This window comes from Solanum verrucosum, unplaced genomic scaffold (assembly GCF_900185275.1).
Source record: "Solanum verrucosum unplaced genomic scaffold, falcon-dt-bn FXZP01000038.1, whole genome shotgun sequence".
In the NCBI taxonomy this organism is placed as follows: domain Eukaryota; kingdom Viridiplantae; phylum Streptophyta; class Magnoliopsida; order Solanales; family Solanaceae; genus Solanum; species Solanum verrucosum.
In genome coordinates, this window is record NW_026020564.1 from 3972915 (window position 1) to 3990195 (window position 17281).

The following is a 17281-nucleotide window of genomic DNA, read 5'->3' on the forward strand; positions in this document are numbered from 1 at the left end:
CCACGCGCACACATCCATCTTATTTGACAATGAAAGCATAGTGTTTGGGTGTTTGGGGGGGGGGGGGGTGGATGTTGCCTTAGACTTCAATTATTTCCAAATATCCAAAGAGAACACCATCAAATGCTTCTTCGAAATAAATCTCTCACAATGGAAAAACCCTTTTTTCTAGAAACTCACCACTATCTTCAATTTTTACAACCAAATAAAAAGGGAAATAAAATTATATAATACATAAATTTGCTTTTTAACTTGTCCTGATCTTGTATTTATGTCTTTGAACTTTAGGTGTTTACGAGTAGACACTTATAATACTTGTATATATAAAGTTGAACAAGTAGATACATACATGGTATAATATACGTAAAATGTCACGTAGGGCATGAATTGTCATGTAAGATGTCACATAAAATAAGTGTGTCTATATGTTCAACTGGAGTACGGGTCGTGTCTCAATCCCATGTGGCAGATCATCCGAAAAGACCAGTTAAGCACCACTAGCTTGGTCAGCCTTTACCTGACCAACTTCCTAATACTACGCAGGCTCATCAAACAACGGTTTTTGGCTTTCTTCAGGATTTGGTCCAATCTATTCGGCAGATTCCCATTTATATAAGTTTAAGTGTCTACTTGTGTTCACCTAAAATTAAAGACATAAATTGTCACGACCCAGACCATCGTCCAGTGGGAGAACCATTAATACTAATTAGCTAACCAAAGAGCTACACAACTTAATAAAAACTAAGGCATTTAAAGTTATGGAAGCAGGTTTAAATGAGCAAAGAAATACGGAGTTCCCATAAGCACCAAAGGTTTAAACAAATAACTAACCAAACTAATGCGGAAATCTTAACCCCTGGAACCTGAAAGACAATGTACGAAAACTCTACTAACGACATGTTTAAAACAAACGGTGCAACCCAATTAAACATAAGAAATCCTAATGTACTAGTTTAAGTCTGGAATAGGGAGATAAACGAAAAGAGAACTCATGGCAGCCCGGAAGAACTGACTCACCCTTGAATTCGATGACGATCACTGATCTTCTAAACGAGGTATGTCAATAGCCGTTTGAAGATGCCCTGTACTCAACAAAGAAAGAGCAAGTGTTGTATCAGTACACCACCACAGTGTACTGGGAGGATCATACGACTATCCCACTAAGTGCAACATACATAAGCCATTACAACATAATAATAACATGCGCACACCGAACATATACAATATCAACATCATTACAAACAACGTACAATTTCACAATTCCTAAGATATACAATTATGTCAAGTCAATGGTCCTCTCATAGATTCCACACCCAAACAGTTAGTGTATCGGTACGTGGTACCCGTTGCAAGTTAGTGTGCTGGATCCTGATACCCGTTCCAATGTTTATGCTGGTATGTGACAACCGATCCCAGTTAGTATGTCGGAATGCAACACCCGATCCATTCAACAAGCCACAATCACATTCAGAAGTATATTCTCATAATCATACAATCAAGTCATCATTCATGGCATTCAATTATCCGTCTATCTTCATTTATGATTAGTGTGATCAATAATGTACCATTCACATATATCCATGTATCATAATGAAGCAAGAACAAACATATATCACACAACATGAAATCAAAACCATCACCTACCTCGAACAAATGTTGAAATCCCCTAAGAAACTTGATTCTTCCCTTTTCGGATTCTTTCCGCTTGTTCTTGGTCTACAAACAATCAATATAATGTTAGGATCAATAATCAAGACTTAATTACCAAGATAATAGTCAATAATATCAACCCTAGGTCAAACCCTTGATCCCAATATTCAAATTAGGGCTTTTCCCACCATCCAAACAGTTCCCAACCCTTCCCCGACAATAATTACCCATGAAACTAAGTTCTATTGTTCGAAAAATGAATTCGGGGAGTGAAAATCTTACCTTTAGCCTCAAGAATGATGGAAATTGTCAAGAAACACCTGGGGTCGTTCCTTAGATCTCAAATTTGAAAAGTGCAGAATAAAACATTTTTGGGGTTTATTTTCGACTTAATTCGTGATTGCCCCGCCACATTGGACCTCATCCCGCTATAGCTGCCCGCCCTAGCGGGAATAATCCCACATTGGCGGCTTGCATGGAAATAATAAGCTAAATTCAGAGATTTCAAATCCCCATTTCACAACACACCTTCAACCCGTGACACTTAGAAAATACCCATTCACGCTAAGATCAGTTTCGAGAGTTCTACTTGCCCGAATTTAATTCCGTAAAGTCGCACGGGTTCCTTAATGTCTTAGATATCTACTCATGTGATCAAAATCATAGTTAGATCACCCAATTGTTACTAGAGTTCCCTAGACCTTACTAACTCCGATTTCGTCCAAATCTGGACTAGGCTAGGAAATTCCAAGTTACTACTCAAAAGTTTTTTTGGTCCAATTCTTTCCCCATTGGTTTTTCCCTAACGATGTAATCAGGTCATTACAATAGATACCAATTTACCCATCACTCGTCCCCGAGTGATCAACTTGGAAAGACTGGCTAAAGTAAGGGTAGAGTAGTATCTGAATCGTCGAATTACTGGGGATACTTGTCTCACATGTCCTTCTCGATTTCCCAAGTAGCTTTTTCAACCAGACGATGCTTCTATTGAACTTTCACGGACTTTATCTCCTTGGTCCTCTGACCAACCAATTGGATACCTACACATCCTCCCATATAAACTTAACTAACAACAAAAGCGATTCTCAATAGCCACCAAAGTTGACCGTACCCATGTCCGCAACGTATTATCAAGGACCTCAACACAATCATCTGGACGAATCATTTCTCACATAAGCATTGTAAAATTCTAATTCATACTCGCTACGATTAGAAGTGAACTTGAACTAACCAACACATACTCATAATACTCAAACAATCATAGTCCTTATCAACATCTCCATCGCACAACATAGATTTTCATAAGCTTAAGTTATAAAAAATTGATCTTTAGACATCAGATACTTATTGAGGGATATGTCCAAGCATACAAACCCTCTAACCACATTATCGAATGCTAGATTTAGCAATTATGATTATAGATTACCCTTCAGAACAGTAGAATTGGACCCAATGATCCCCACATTCAACCACACACAATCAATACATGACCTTGACGACTAGATGCATATTAAGATTGTCGGACATGATTACGTAGGGTAACTCTTCTAAGAATTCTCATAAGCAAGGTGGTACATGTAGAACCACTAAAATACTTTAACAATTCTAAGACAATACCAAATATGTCATTTGAATTAATCAAGTCTTCCCAATCATCCCACTCAACCAAGAGAACATCGCCGAATTGGTACCCTTGATCCACCACTAGGGATTCACCCACAAAAGTGAAAACACACACGTGATCATAGCTAGTGAAACATACTCATCGCTGTGTACAAAATGAAATATATGGTCACGTAAGAATTTTACGGAATAACACTAAAGGTTTTTCTCTGAAGAGTCAATACCAGTCAATTCCATCGAGTTGACTCCACATACTCTTCACATCATTCCATTGAAGTCCACACTCTCAATACTAACCACCCTCATGAACACTCTGAACATTTACCTTACTATAAACCAACACTTTTAAATGAAAACCCCACTTGGGTACTTAACAATCAACAGTAATAAACCTTACGACTCAACCCAGGTGTAAGTCCTTTCAAATGCTCAATACATGATACAATTGATCATTTCTCACCTTGTCAACTCATACCTTGACAACATATCTCACCACGAATGTAGACTTACAATAAAAAAATATGAATTGTAATTTCAACCGTATAACACAATCCCCTTATCTATCAACATCAGTTTGTACCTTGAAGATTTTTATGAATTCATGGATCTTCACTTATCATTGATCGAATCTCCATCGATCTTACAATATCTTTGCTAATAATGCAATCGTACTCATTACTAAACTCAAAACAAAAATAAAGAACTTATCATCACACTTGAGCTAATGTTTGTACACTCATTTCTCAAGTCTTTTTCAATAGTTTTTAACCAATCTGACGGACTTGTGACACTATTACCATAGCCACAACAAAAACGAATGAAATCATGCATCTTTGAACCCAATTATCTACCCCTCTGAAGATATCTCTTTAGCCTTTGCAATCAAAATAAAATATTCTTGCTCTTGCCTCTCTTTAAAGGTTGTACTACATCCCACTAATTTTTCTTCATTATGACTCTAGCTCTTTAAATTCTATTCGAGTGGTGTTCTACCATCTCTGAAAACTGTCCATACAACCACGTTACTCACCAAATATTAGAAAACCACAACCCTAGATACTCGCAAGTCATAATTATTGTACAAATTTCGCTTAACCAACAATCTTATTATATATTTACATCTCGTCACAATCCACCACGAACTCCTATTACCATTATGCTCCATTAGCCCTGGTTGTCACTACGAAGTCCACCTTTTCATCAACATGACACCTCAAACTCATGTATAATCATCAAATTTAGAGGACTAACCCAATTTATACGCACTTTCTTACTAAAATACTTCAATTGCCTTCCCCCAAGTATAATCATTGGGACTTTCTTTATCCATAATCTTGTCATTCCGGTATCAATCCACTCTTTTATGGCTTAAGATAAAATCATTGGTCCTCATACTACCCTCCTTCTTCTTAACAAACAAGACAGGAGCACCCCATGGGGAAGCACTAGGATGGATGAAACCTTTATCAAGAATCCCTTGGATTTGGGCTTTAAGCTCTCTCAATTCTGCCAGAGCCATGCGTTAAGGAGGAATGAAGAAGGGTGAGTGCCAGTTTACAAGTCAATGTAGAAATCTATATCTCTATCCGGGGGCATACCAGGCAAATCAATAGGAAACACTTCTCTAAATTCTAACACTACATGAATAGACTCAATAGAGGGAGACTTGACCTCAACATCTCGAATATGAGCTACTTACACCAAACAATCCAGGAAATCATAGTATAGTTTCAAACTTCGATTGACATAACTTAATTACATCATTCGATAAACAACCCATACATGTTATGACAATAATACTAAATGCATTTTCCTAAGTAATGGTGTTCATTATTTAACCGTCCCTTACCAAAACTTCTTGAATGTTGTCACCTATAAACTAGAATCTGCAAATCTGACCTTAATCTCTTCACAAGCGACGATAGTAGCTAGCGAACCCTACAAAACTCTTAATTTTAGTCACAACCCAATTCCTGACTGCTTAAATCTTTTGGGGATCTACCACTACCCTTTTCATAAAGTGCCTCAAACGGTGCCATATCTATGTTGGAGTAATAACTATTATTATAGGAGAACTCACACAAAGATAAAAACTTATCCCAATGTCCTTCAATATCAATCACACATGCCCTCAACATGTCTTCTAACACTTGAATAGTCCTTTATGACTGCCCGTCCGTCTGTGGATGGAAAGTTGTACTAAAAGTGAGTTGTGTGCCCAATTCATCATGTAACTTCCTCCAAAACTTGGAGGTAAACTGGATACCCGGTCTGAGATGATAGAAAGGGGCACCCCGTGCAACCTCACTATCGCTTTCACATAAACCTTGGCCAATTGTTGAGCATTATAATCTATTCTGACAGGAATAAAATGGGCTGACGTAGTCAATCTGTCCACCACTTCCCAAATAGAATAAAATTTCCCCAAAGTCTTGGGAAGACCAACCACAAAACCCATAGCAATCCTTTTCCACTTCCATTCCGGAATTGGCATTCTCTGAAGCAACCCTGCAGGACTTTGATGTTCATACATTACTTGTTGGCAATTTTGACACTTAGCCACAAACTCTGTTATATCCTTCTTCATGCCAGGCCACCAATAAAGACGCTTCAAGTCTCGGTACATCTTGGTCACACCCGAATGGATAGAATACCGTGAACCATGTGATTTTGCCAATAATTTCTGAATCAAGTCGCCCACTCTAGGAACACAAATCCTTTCTTTAAAATTGAGCACACCTTTTGCATCAAGAGTGGTCTTTTGTGTCTTACCAATCACAGTATTCTTTCTAAGCTCATTCAAATTTTCATCCTCAAAGAGCGTTGCCCTTAATACAATACTAGCTAACACCCCACCTTTCTCTGAGATGCCCAGTTGCATGAACTTAAATTTCAAGGTTTGAATTTCTTTATCCAAGGGTCGCTTGGATACACTCAAGCAAGGTAAACTACCCATGCTCACCGTCTTTCGACTTAGTGCGTCTACCACTACATTAACCTTACCCGGATGATATTGGATGGTCACATCATAATCCTTGAGTAATTTCATCCACCTTCGATGTCTCAAATTCAAATCCTTTTGAGTGAACACATGTTGCAGACTACGATGATCATTAAACACCCACCTCATACTTAACACCATAAAGATAATGCCGCCATATCTTAAGAGAAAACACTACCACTGCCAACTCCAAATCATGTGTTGGATAATTCCTCTTCTTATCGTGCATCAATACCACACCCAAACTAGAATGTGAAGCATCACAATAAATAATAAAATCTTTACCTTCCATCGGTAATGCTAGAATAGGTGTTGTGGTCAAGAGAGTCTTGAGCTTTTGAAAGCTCTCCTCACATTTTTCAGTCTATTCAAATGATATCTCCTTTTTGGTCAAATTTGTCAAGTGCGTGTGTATAGAAGCAAAGTTCTTCACAAATCGATGATAGTAGCTAGCGATCCCCACAAAATTCCTAACTTCAGTTACAGAACTAGGCCAAACCCAATTCTTAACCGATTTAATCTTTTGGGGATCTACCATTACCTCTTCTTTTGAAACCACATGCCCCAAAAGGGCAACCAAAGTCAACCAAAATTCACACTTAGAAAATTTCGCATACAACTTTTGTTTCCCAAGAAGACCCAGAACAATACGAAGATGGTCAGCATGCTCTTCCTCACTTTTCGAATAAACCAAAATATCATCATCAATAAATACTATAACAAATGAATCAAGAAATGGTTTGAACACACCATTCATCAAACTCATAAAAGCTGCAGGCACAATTATCAACCCAAACGACATGACTAGAAACTCATAGTGCCCATAGCGGGTTCTAAAAGCCGTCTTGGGCACATCTTCAGGCCTAATCTTTAACTAATGGTAGCCAGACCTTAGATAAATTTTAGAGAAAACTGATGCACCTTGCAATTGGTCAAAAAGATCATCTATTTGAGGCAATGGGTACTTGTTTTGAATGCTGACCCTATTCAATTACCTGTAATCTATACACATCCTCTCTTGCTAGCGATGGTGTTTCCACTTTTGTTGCTCTAGTTCGGACCATAGAGTGAAGGAGGAAAGATACCAATTTGTATCACGCAGATACCAATTGGATTCAAGTCATAGCACGAAGGAGTAGAAACAAGTGAGTTTTTCCTAAATTTCTATGGCCTCTCGAAGAAAAGTACAGACGTCTTCGTACCGTTCCGCAAGACTCTACTAGACTCATTTTGGTACATTGAAATCAACGAACCTAGGGCTCTGATACCAACTTATCCAGACCATCGTAATTGACACCCACACTAACCCTTCAGTGGTAGAACCATTAATACTAATTACCTAACCAAAGAACTACATAACTTAATCAAAACTAAGGCATTTAAAGTTACAGAAGCAAGTTTAAATGACCAAAGAAATATGTAGTTCCCATAAACTCCAAAGGTTTAAACAAATAACTAACCAAACTAATGCGGAAGCTAAGTCTTAACCCCTGGAACCTGAAAGTCAATGTACCAAAACTCTAGTAACAACAAGTTTAAAACAAACGGTGCAACCCAATTAAACATAAGAAATCCTAATGTACTAGTTTAAGTCTGGAATAGGGAGATAAACGAAAAGAGAACTCATGACAGCCCGGAAGAATTGGCTCACCCTTGAATTCGATGACGATCACTGATCTTCTAAACGAGGTATGTCAATAGCCGCTTGAAGATGCTCTGTACTCAACAAAGAAAGAGCAAGTGTTGTATCAGTACACCACCACAGTGCACTGGGAGGATCACACGACTATCCCACTAAGTGCAACATACATAAGCCATTACAACTTAATAATAACATGCACACACCGAACATATACAGTATCAACATCATTTACAAACAACGTACAATTTCACAATTCCTAAGATATACAGTTATGTCAAGTCAATGGTCCTCTCACAAATTCCACACCCAAACAGTTAGTGTATCGGTACGTGGTACCCGTTGCAAGTTAGTGTGCTGGATCGTGATACCAATTCCAATGTTTATAGTGGTATGTGACAACCGATCCCAGTTAGTATGTCGGAACGCAACACCCGATCCATTCAACAAGCCACAATCACATTCACAAGTATATTCTCATAATCATACAATCAAGTCATCATTCATGGCATTCAAATATCCGTATATCCTCATTTACGATTAGTGTGATCAATAATGTAAAATTCACATATATCCATATATCATAATAAAGCAAGAACAAACAGATATCACACAACATGAAATCAAAACCATTACCTACCTCGAACAAAGCTTGAAATCCCCTAAGAAACTTGATTCTTCCTTTTTCGGATTCTTTCCGCTTGTTCTTGGTCTACAAACAATCAATATAATGTTAGGATCAATAATCAAGACTTAATTACCAGGATAATTGTCAATAATATCAACCCTAGGTCAAACCCTTAAATCCAATATCCAAATTAGGGCTTTTCCCACCATCCAAACAGTTCCCAAACCCTTCAACAATAATAATTACCTACGAAACTAAGTTCTACAGATCAAAAAATGGATTATGGGAGTGAAAACCTTACCTTTAGCCTAAAAAATGGTGGAAAACTGTCAAGAAGCACCTAGGGTCGTTCTTTAGCTCTCAAAGTTGAAAAGTGCAGAATAAAACATTTTTGGGGTTTATTTCTGACTTAAATCGAGACTGCCCTGCCACATCGGACCTCATTTCGCTACAACTGCCTCGCCCTGTCGGGAATAATCCCATCTTGGCGGCTTGCACGAAACAGTGAGCTAAATTCAGAGCTTCAAACCTCCATTTCACAACACACCTTCAAACATGACACTCATAAAATACCTGTTCACGCTAAGATCAGTTTCGGGAGTTTTACTCACCCGAATTCAATTCCGTAATGTAACACGAGTGCCTTAACGTCTTAGCTATCTACTCATGTGATCAAAATCATAGTTAGATCACCCAATTATTACTAGATTTTCCTAGACCTTACTGACTCTGAATTCATCCAAATCTGGACTAGGCTAGGAAATTCCAAGTTACGACTCAAAAGTTTTTCTGGTCCAATTCTTTCGCCATTGGCTTTTTCCTAACGACGAAATTAGGTCATTACACTAAAAGACAAGAGAGAACACTAAAATAAACTTTTTAGAAATCCAAAAATTCGTTGTATTTACTTATGTAAGATACTTGGAAATATATTTATTTGTAGATGATAACATTATTCGCAACATGGATGTTTATATTTTACTTGCTCAACTTATGCAGTGGCAGAGCTAGAAATTTCATGAAGGATGTCCAAGCATTACATAAGCAATTTTTTTTTTGATGAATAGGTGCACTGAAAAATTTAAAATCAAACTACGTAATATTAAAAAATTTATGAATAAATGTTCCAAAATTTTAAAAATCAAATTGCGTGTTATTTAGCTTTAATATTTGTATTTAATTTAATATGAAGTAAATAAATTAAGAAAAAAAAAGAGGTGGTGATGGTGGTGGGAATTCAACTTAAAATGAAATCATTTTTTCTTTTCAAGCTTACATTGATCTAAGTAGTGACAATAATAATGAGACATGAAAAATGAAAGCAGAATCAAACGAGACCTTTTATTTGCTTTTAACAATGTTATACAAATCTAATCTAAAGTGGTGGCGAGAGCAGAACATCCTAAAACTCACGGAGTAAAATTAATTATGAATCTTGCATTATAACTTGTAACCACAAAACAACAAAAAAAGTACAAATCTAAGTAGTAACACAATTCGATAGGCAATTCAAGCACAATCAGATACAAATAACTGGTTAGAATTTCCAGTGAGCCATTATATATAGGGAAAAAGGACAAATATACCCTCGAACTATCGTATATGATGATATGCAAATACCCTCCGTTATACTTTTGGGACATTATTGCCCCTGCCATCCAAAAACTAGAGCATATATACCCATTATACTAACGGACATATACGTGTCATAATCTTATCCACAGACCCAATATTTATTAAAGGGAAAAAGGACAAAGATACCCTCGAACTATCGTAAATGGTATGCAGATACCCTCCGTTATACTTTTGGGACATTGGTGCCCATGCCGTCCAAAAATTAGAGCATATATGCCCTTCACTCTAACGGAAGACTAAATAGGGACATGTGGCGCAATTTTATCCATCAATTTGATATTTAATAAATGTCGGGTCGGTGGATAATATTATTACACGTGTATGTCCGTTAGTATAAGGGATATATATGCTCTCGTATTTGGATGGTAGGGGCACCAATGTCTCAAAAGTATGACGGAGGGTATCTGCATACCATTTATGATAGTTCAGGGGTATATTTATCATTTTCTCCTTCATTAAATATCGGATCAACGGATAAGATTGTGTCACGTGTCCCTATTTAGTCTTCCAGTTTTTAGACAACAGGAACCCCAATGTCCCAAAAGTATAATGGAGGGTATCTGCATACCATTTATGATAGCTCGGGGGTATATTTTTATTTTTTTCCCTTATATATATAGTTCTAGTACAATGTGATTTATAACATTTTTGTCTAGTCACCCACAAAAATGTTATATAAAAAAAATCTAACTTGATAGAACCTTGTGCAGGTTAAAGGTAAAAATTCATATGATTTCAGCATAAATAACTTTAAGCCCCAAGAGATATAAGAAACGTACATTATGAAAATATATCAGCACAATATATTGTGTTATATTATACAACAAAATATTACATGATCAACCATACATATGAAACTCAATACCGTTTTATTCATACGATTTTTTTAGCAAGGTTTAGAGTAGCAAGACTATTACTATTATAGATTGTGCCACTACGTACAACAGTTTTATAATATTACATGATGATTTGTTATGAGGCAATTGGCTAATATCCATCACTAGGGGGTTTATAATTGTAATGTGGAGGGTTATGTTTGCCACCTGGAAATTTGTATTCGTCACTAGGAAGTTTATATTGGTCACCTGGAGGTTTGTATTCATCACTAGGGGGTTTATATTTGTCATATGAGGGGTTATGTTTGTCACCTGGAGGTTTGTATTCGTCACTAGGGGTTTATATTTTTCATGTGGAGGGTTATATTTGTCACCTGGAGGTTTGTATTCGTCACTTGGGGGTTTATATTTGTCCTGTGGAGGGTTATATTTGTCAACTGTAGGTTTGTATTCGTCACTAGGAGGTTTATATTTGTCATGTGGATGGTTATATTTGTCACATGGAGGTTTGTATTCATCACTAGAAGGTTTATATTTGTCATGTGGAGGGTTATATTTGTCACCTAGAGGTTTGTATTCGTCACTAGGAGGTTTATATTTGTCACCTGGAGGTTTGTATTCATCAATAGGGGGTTTATATTTGTCATATGGGTTATTATATTTGTCACCTTGAGGTTTATATTCGTCACTAGGGGGTTTGTATTTGTCATGTGGAGGGTTATATTTGTCAATTGGAGGTTTGTATTCGTCCCTAGGAGGTTTATATTTGTCATGCGGAGGGTTATATTTGTCACCTGGAGGTTTGTATTTGTCACTAGGAGGTTTATATTTGTCATGTGGAGGATTATATTTGTCACCTGGAGGTTTGTATTCGTCACTAGGAGGTTTATATTTGTCACCTAGAGGTTTGTATTCATCACTAGGAGATTTATATTTGTCACCTGGAGATTTGTATTCATCACTATGGGGTTTATATTTGTCATATGAAGGGTTATATTTGTCACTTGGAGGTTTGTATTCGTCACTAGGAGGTTTATACTTATCATGTGGAGGGTTATGTTTGTCACCTGGAGGTTTGTATTCGTCACTAGGAGGTTTATATTTGTAATGTGGGGGGTTATATTTGTCACCTAGAGGTTTGTATTCATCACTAGGGGGTTTATATTTGTTATGTGGGGGGTATATTTGTCACCTGGAGCTTTGTATTCATCACTAGGGGATTTATAACGTGGACGTTTATACTCATCACTAGGGGATTTATATCTGTAATGTGGGGGGTTTTCTTCGCCACACCGAGGTTTATATTTGTCATGTGGGGGGTTGTATTCACCACTTGGAGGGTTGTATTCACTATGTGGGGGTTTATTTCCACCACTTGGAGGCTTATATCCATTGTTATATGCACCACCAAGAGCTTTATATTTGTTGTTATAATTGTCATGTGAGGGTTTATATCCACTATTTGGGAAATTATATCCACCACATGGAGGATAATATTTGCCACCAAAATATTTATATCCATTGTTATATTCATCCTTTTCATCTCTGGGATATCCGTCAATGTCATTATATCCATCATCGTGTACATCATCCGATTTCATTGCTACAAATATCAAATGTGAAATTTAAAAACTAGCATAACATTGAATAAATGTCATATAATTAGATAAGAAATCCAATATTTCAAATAGATAATTAGTAACCTCAGAGCTTATTATTGCAAAAGTAACCAAAAAAATGACAAGAAACAAAAATGCCTGGGAACCCATCATTTTTTTTCTTTTTCAAAACTTAATTATCTTAATTAAAGGATGAAGAAATTGATACAACATTGAGTTATATTTATACTAAAAAGAATTCAATGAATAAGAAATTGATAAACGGTCACTTATCACTTATCTTGCCCAACCATCACGCATCGATTATATTTTCTTTGTTTCAATTTATTTGTACTATATTTTTAGTTTGTTTTAAAAAAGAAGGAAGTATAGGACCACAATATTTATCTGCATTTTGAGATGTACACTAAATAAAATAATTGTTTATATTTAAAAAATAAAATAGGCATATATTATCTAAATATTTTCTTGTGATGGGTCGGTGAATCTCATACAAAGATGAAATATTTAAAAAAATATATAATTTCAATACTTTACTAAAATCCCTAAGAGTAATAAATAACTAAAAATTATCATTATATTTATCATAATGTAAATTTTGTTCATATTTTTTTTACGTTACTAATAAAAGAGCTTAAATCTTACTTAAACATTAACTATACAAAAAAATAATAATTGAAAACACGTTTTAAAATACGTAAATTTTAAAAGTTTTCCCAAGTAGGTTCTAATTGCTGAAACAATTTTTATTGCGTTACTTTTCTACTTCATATATTTGAAGTATATATTGCTATCATTTTTGGTGATAGGTGATCGATAAGTACCTTCTATTTTTAATTATCCGTTTTTAAATTTGAAATATTTGAGAAAAAAATACTTTTGATAGGGAATACTATAATCCTAAAGTAGACCATTCTTGTTACAGAGGCTAAAGTAGAATTGAGACGTAAAATTGAGACGTCGTATTTCTCTTGAATCTAATACTTTCGATGTGAAGCATAAATTTTATAAATAAAAATTTATAAAAATTGCAATAAGGATATATATATATATATATATATATATATATATATATATATATATGAAGTGATGGTAAATACTATTGCCGGATTTGAATGAAAAAGAGAGTGTCGAACTAATATGGGTAATAATAAAAGCCATAACAATTCCTCTTATAATTCGTTTTTTTTTTTGGAAAAGGGTCTGATATACCTCTAAATTCTATCATTTAGAGCTGATATATCACTCGTTATGAAAGTGACTCACATATACCCCAATGTTATACAAATGACACACATATACTCTTTTCCTCCAACGAAAGAGAAAAAATAATAATTTTAATTTAATTTTTTTAATTATTTTTTTGAAAAAAATATCATCCATATGAGGTATATTAGATCCTCCTAGCTCACATGTATTTTTGTTTTTTTGACTTTTATGTTTCAACGACTAATTTAAATTTATTATTTTGATGGTCAAATTTATACACCCAACTTGTTTACCACCTTATGATGTCATCAAAGTATTTATTTTTCTTTTTTTCCAACGTAGATTGGACATCCACAATAAGTGAATGGAAATTCCTTGTCCATAAATCCAGTACTATTTTTCATTCTGTTTATTCTGCTAGCTGATGCCATAGGAGCTGTCAGGAAGAACTTTAATCTTTGTTCACCAGTTGTCGTGAGCTTTTCTCATAATTACTAATTTGCTTCATCACCATCTTGATAGTTTTGGTCCTTCCACTAGTAAACGGGATTATAAACTTTTCATAAGAAATACTCCATCTGTTTCAAAAAGAATGATCAAGTTTCCTTTTTAGTCTGTTTAAAAAAGAATGATCCCTTTCCTTTTTTGGCAACACTTTAACTTTAACTTTCCACGTAACATGTTTAAAGCCACAAGATTAAAGGGTATTTTGGTATACTTGATATAACTTTATTTTAGAACCACAAGATTAAAAAGTCTACTCTCTTTTCTTACATTTCGTTCCAAATCAAACTAGGTCATTCTTTTTCAAACGGATGGAGTAAGCTATTTAGATATTTAGTTAAAACTTCCGCAACCAGTATAAATAGAGATGGTGATATATAAGGGATCGCCTTGTTTCGGTCCTTGTGAAGATGTAAAGAATATCCCGTCCTAGATCCATTGATAATGACTGAATACCAAACATCTAATTAATACTCGCTCTGTCCCAATTTATGTGACTTAATCTCCTTTTTAGTCAATCCAAAAAAGAATGACACAATTCTATATTAAGTGCCATATCTGCCCAACATTTTTACTCAACTTGTTTGCCTTTGTTTCCTGTAGAATTGAACAGAGTATCAACATATGTTGAATTCTTACACTTTGTTTTGGATGATTGTTACATATTGTTTCATAATGTATTATATTGTGTTGTATTGTATACTACTATATTCTTTTAATGAATACAGTGTTTGTATATATTGTATTGTTCTCTGTCGTTACATAGTATCACACATCCATAATTTGAATGATAAATTTACAAGAAAAGTAGGGTACGGAGTAAAGTTACTATGAAAAGATACTTAGGATAAAATATGAGATATGATTATTAAATGATAAATAAAGACAAAATGAGAACAAAATAGTAAGGTAATAACGCGATTACACCAAATCGGTCGTTACATAAAATGAATCGCCATGACCTAACGATGAATTCAAATGATACGACACAATAGAATTTAAGTAACAATCAAAACAAACATTGTATTTAAACTAACAATACAATACAACGGGTAATAAGGTGTTAGGATCAATTTCAATTTCAATTTCTGCCCATTTTTCAGGATATCAACATTGGTTAATAGTGTCCTAGCAGTTTACATTTTACAATGTCGACAAAACTTAGAAACGTTCTTGTATTCAAGTTTTTGAGTAAAACCTTTCAACGGATTATATTAGATTCATGTTTAAGACAAAACCCAAATCGAATTTAGTTTTGGCTTAGTGAGATTAACCTCCACCTTAACTTTATTCATGCTTGGTCTAGTTTTATTATTTGTAGCGAAATCCATAGAAGGAGTACCAGGGGCGGCTCAACGTACTTGGAGGCCTAAAGCGAAATTTCAATTAAAGGCCTAAAATCTTTTAGCTAGCAATTATTATATAACTTGTTAACATTATTCTATAAGTAATAAGTTGACAAAACAACTTATAAGCTTCTTCTTTTTTTTTTTTTTTTTTGATTTAAAAACACATAAAATAAGTCAATCTAAACAGGCTTGTAATTCACTTTATCCAAAACATGATTTTTACTATTTATTCATATTTTTTTATAGAGCTCTAACTTACCTATAGTATAAAAGGAGTCTAGAAAATTACAGTGCGAGAGTTAGTGAAGAGAATGTAAGAAGACAAAACAAATTTTTCTTGATTTCTTCTATTTATTGAGGTTAAGGTGAATAAAATAATATATATATTTAAGAAAAATATATTTATCTTAGATAATTATTTTTTTCTATAAAAAAATTAACACATAATTTATTGTGGTAAAAATTAGAGTCCCCCTAAAATTGGTGGCCTAAGGCATATGCCTAATTTTTATAAGCATTGAGCCGGCACTGAGGAGTACCGAGGGCCTTAGTTCCAAGTATGACAATGGAACAGCAAACCTGATAGCAAGGGCGGATCTAGATGCAACCAGGGGTTGGGGTTCACTCAAATTCCCGTCGTCAAAAAATCACACTACATATATATAAGGTTAAATTTTGATTTTATAAATATATATATTAAAATGAACCACCCAAAACACAAGTAAGATGTTTAGCTCAATGGATAAGGGAGTTCAAGAATTGGCCCTATGTCATGGGTTTGAGTCTCACGCACAACACTTCTTCTCCTTTTTCATTATCTTTCTCTTTTATATATCATTTTTCTTTCGAATTTGTTTTTGTTTAAATTTATTAGACACATTTTTATTTTAATGCAACTCTTTTTTCATGAACCAACTTAAATAAACTCCTTAAAATGATGAATTATATTAAACTTGAATTTGAGATAGAAATATAATTTTTTTAAAAATAAGCTAAATAGATGTAATTGAATGAAGAAACTTAAAAATCATCAATATCCTTTTAACAATATCAATTTAATAAAATTCACGACTCATTAGCCTCTCTGGTTCCATACTTAGCCCATTTTCTTAGAACCTTCATCCACGCCTTCCAACTACGGCTCGCCGAAGGAACGACGGCTTGTAGGTGGGCTCGTATGTTCCCAATCAGGATCTTTCAACACCACTACTCCAAAACCTATTTCCTGCAAAATTAGATCAAAACACGATTATACCTAATAACAAAAAGCCTAAGACGAAAAACTCCAAGTTTAATGCATCAATGCTCAAATGTATAAAACATACTCTTTCTTTGGTTTGAGATAACTTCTCAAACTATCCTCTTAATAGAGGTAACTGTTAGGGTTTTGCGCTGATTTTCTTACCTTATTTGAAGTTTATTTTTTTCCTAAAAGAAAAGACAAAACATTACCATAAATGTTTTTACTTTTCATGAAAGAAAAATATGTTTTTCTTCCATATTTGGTTTATTATTTCCTTAGAGGAAAAGTTAGGAGATCTATAAATTGAAGACCCTCTTCTCATATATATCAAAACACAATAGC

At 34.7% G+C, this 17281-nt stretch overlaps 1 protein-coding gene across 1 annotated transcript; it reads right to left on the reverse strand.

The window, feature by feature from the left end:
- Positions 1–1035: 1035 nt before the first annotated feature.
- LOC125810333 (uncharacterized) lies at positions 1036–12616 on the reverse strand. Its single transcript, XM_049489839.1, has 3 exons — positions 12208–12616; positions 11390–12082; positions 1036–1082 (listed from the first exon to the last, which is right to left on the reverse strand). The coding sequence occupies exons 1-3, from the start codon at positions 12614–12616 to the stop codon at positions 1036–1038; spliced, it is 1149 nt and encodes a 382-aa protein (XP_049345796.1).
- Between the last annotated feature and the right edge of the window lie 4665 nt (positions 12617–17281).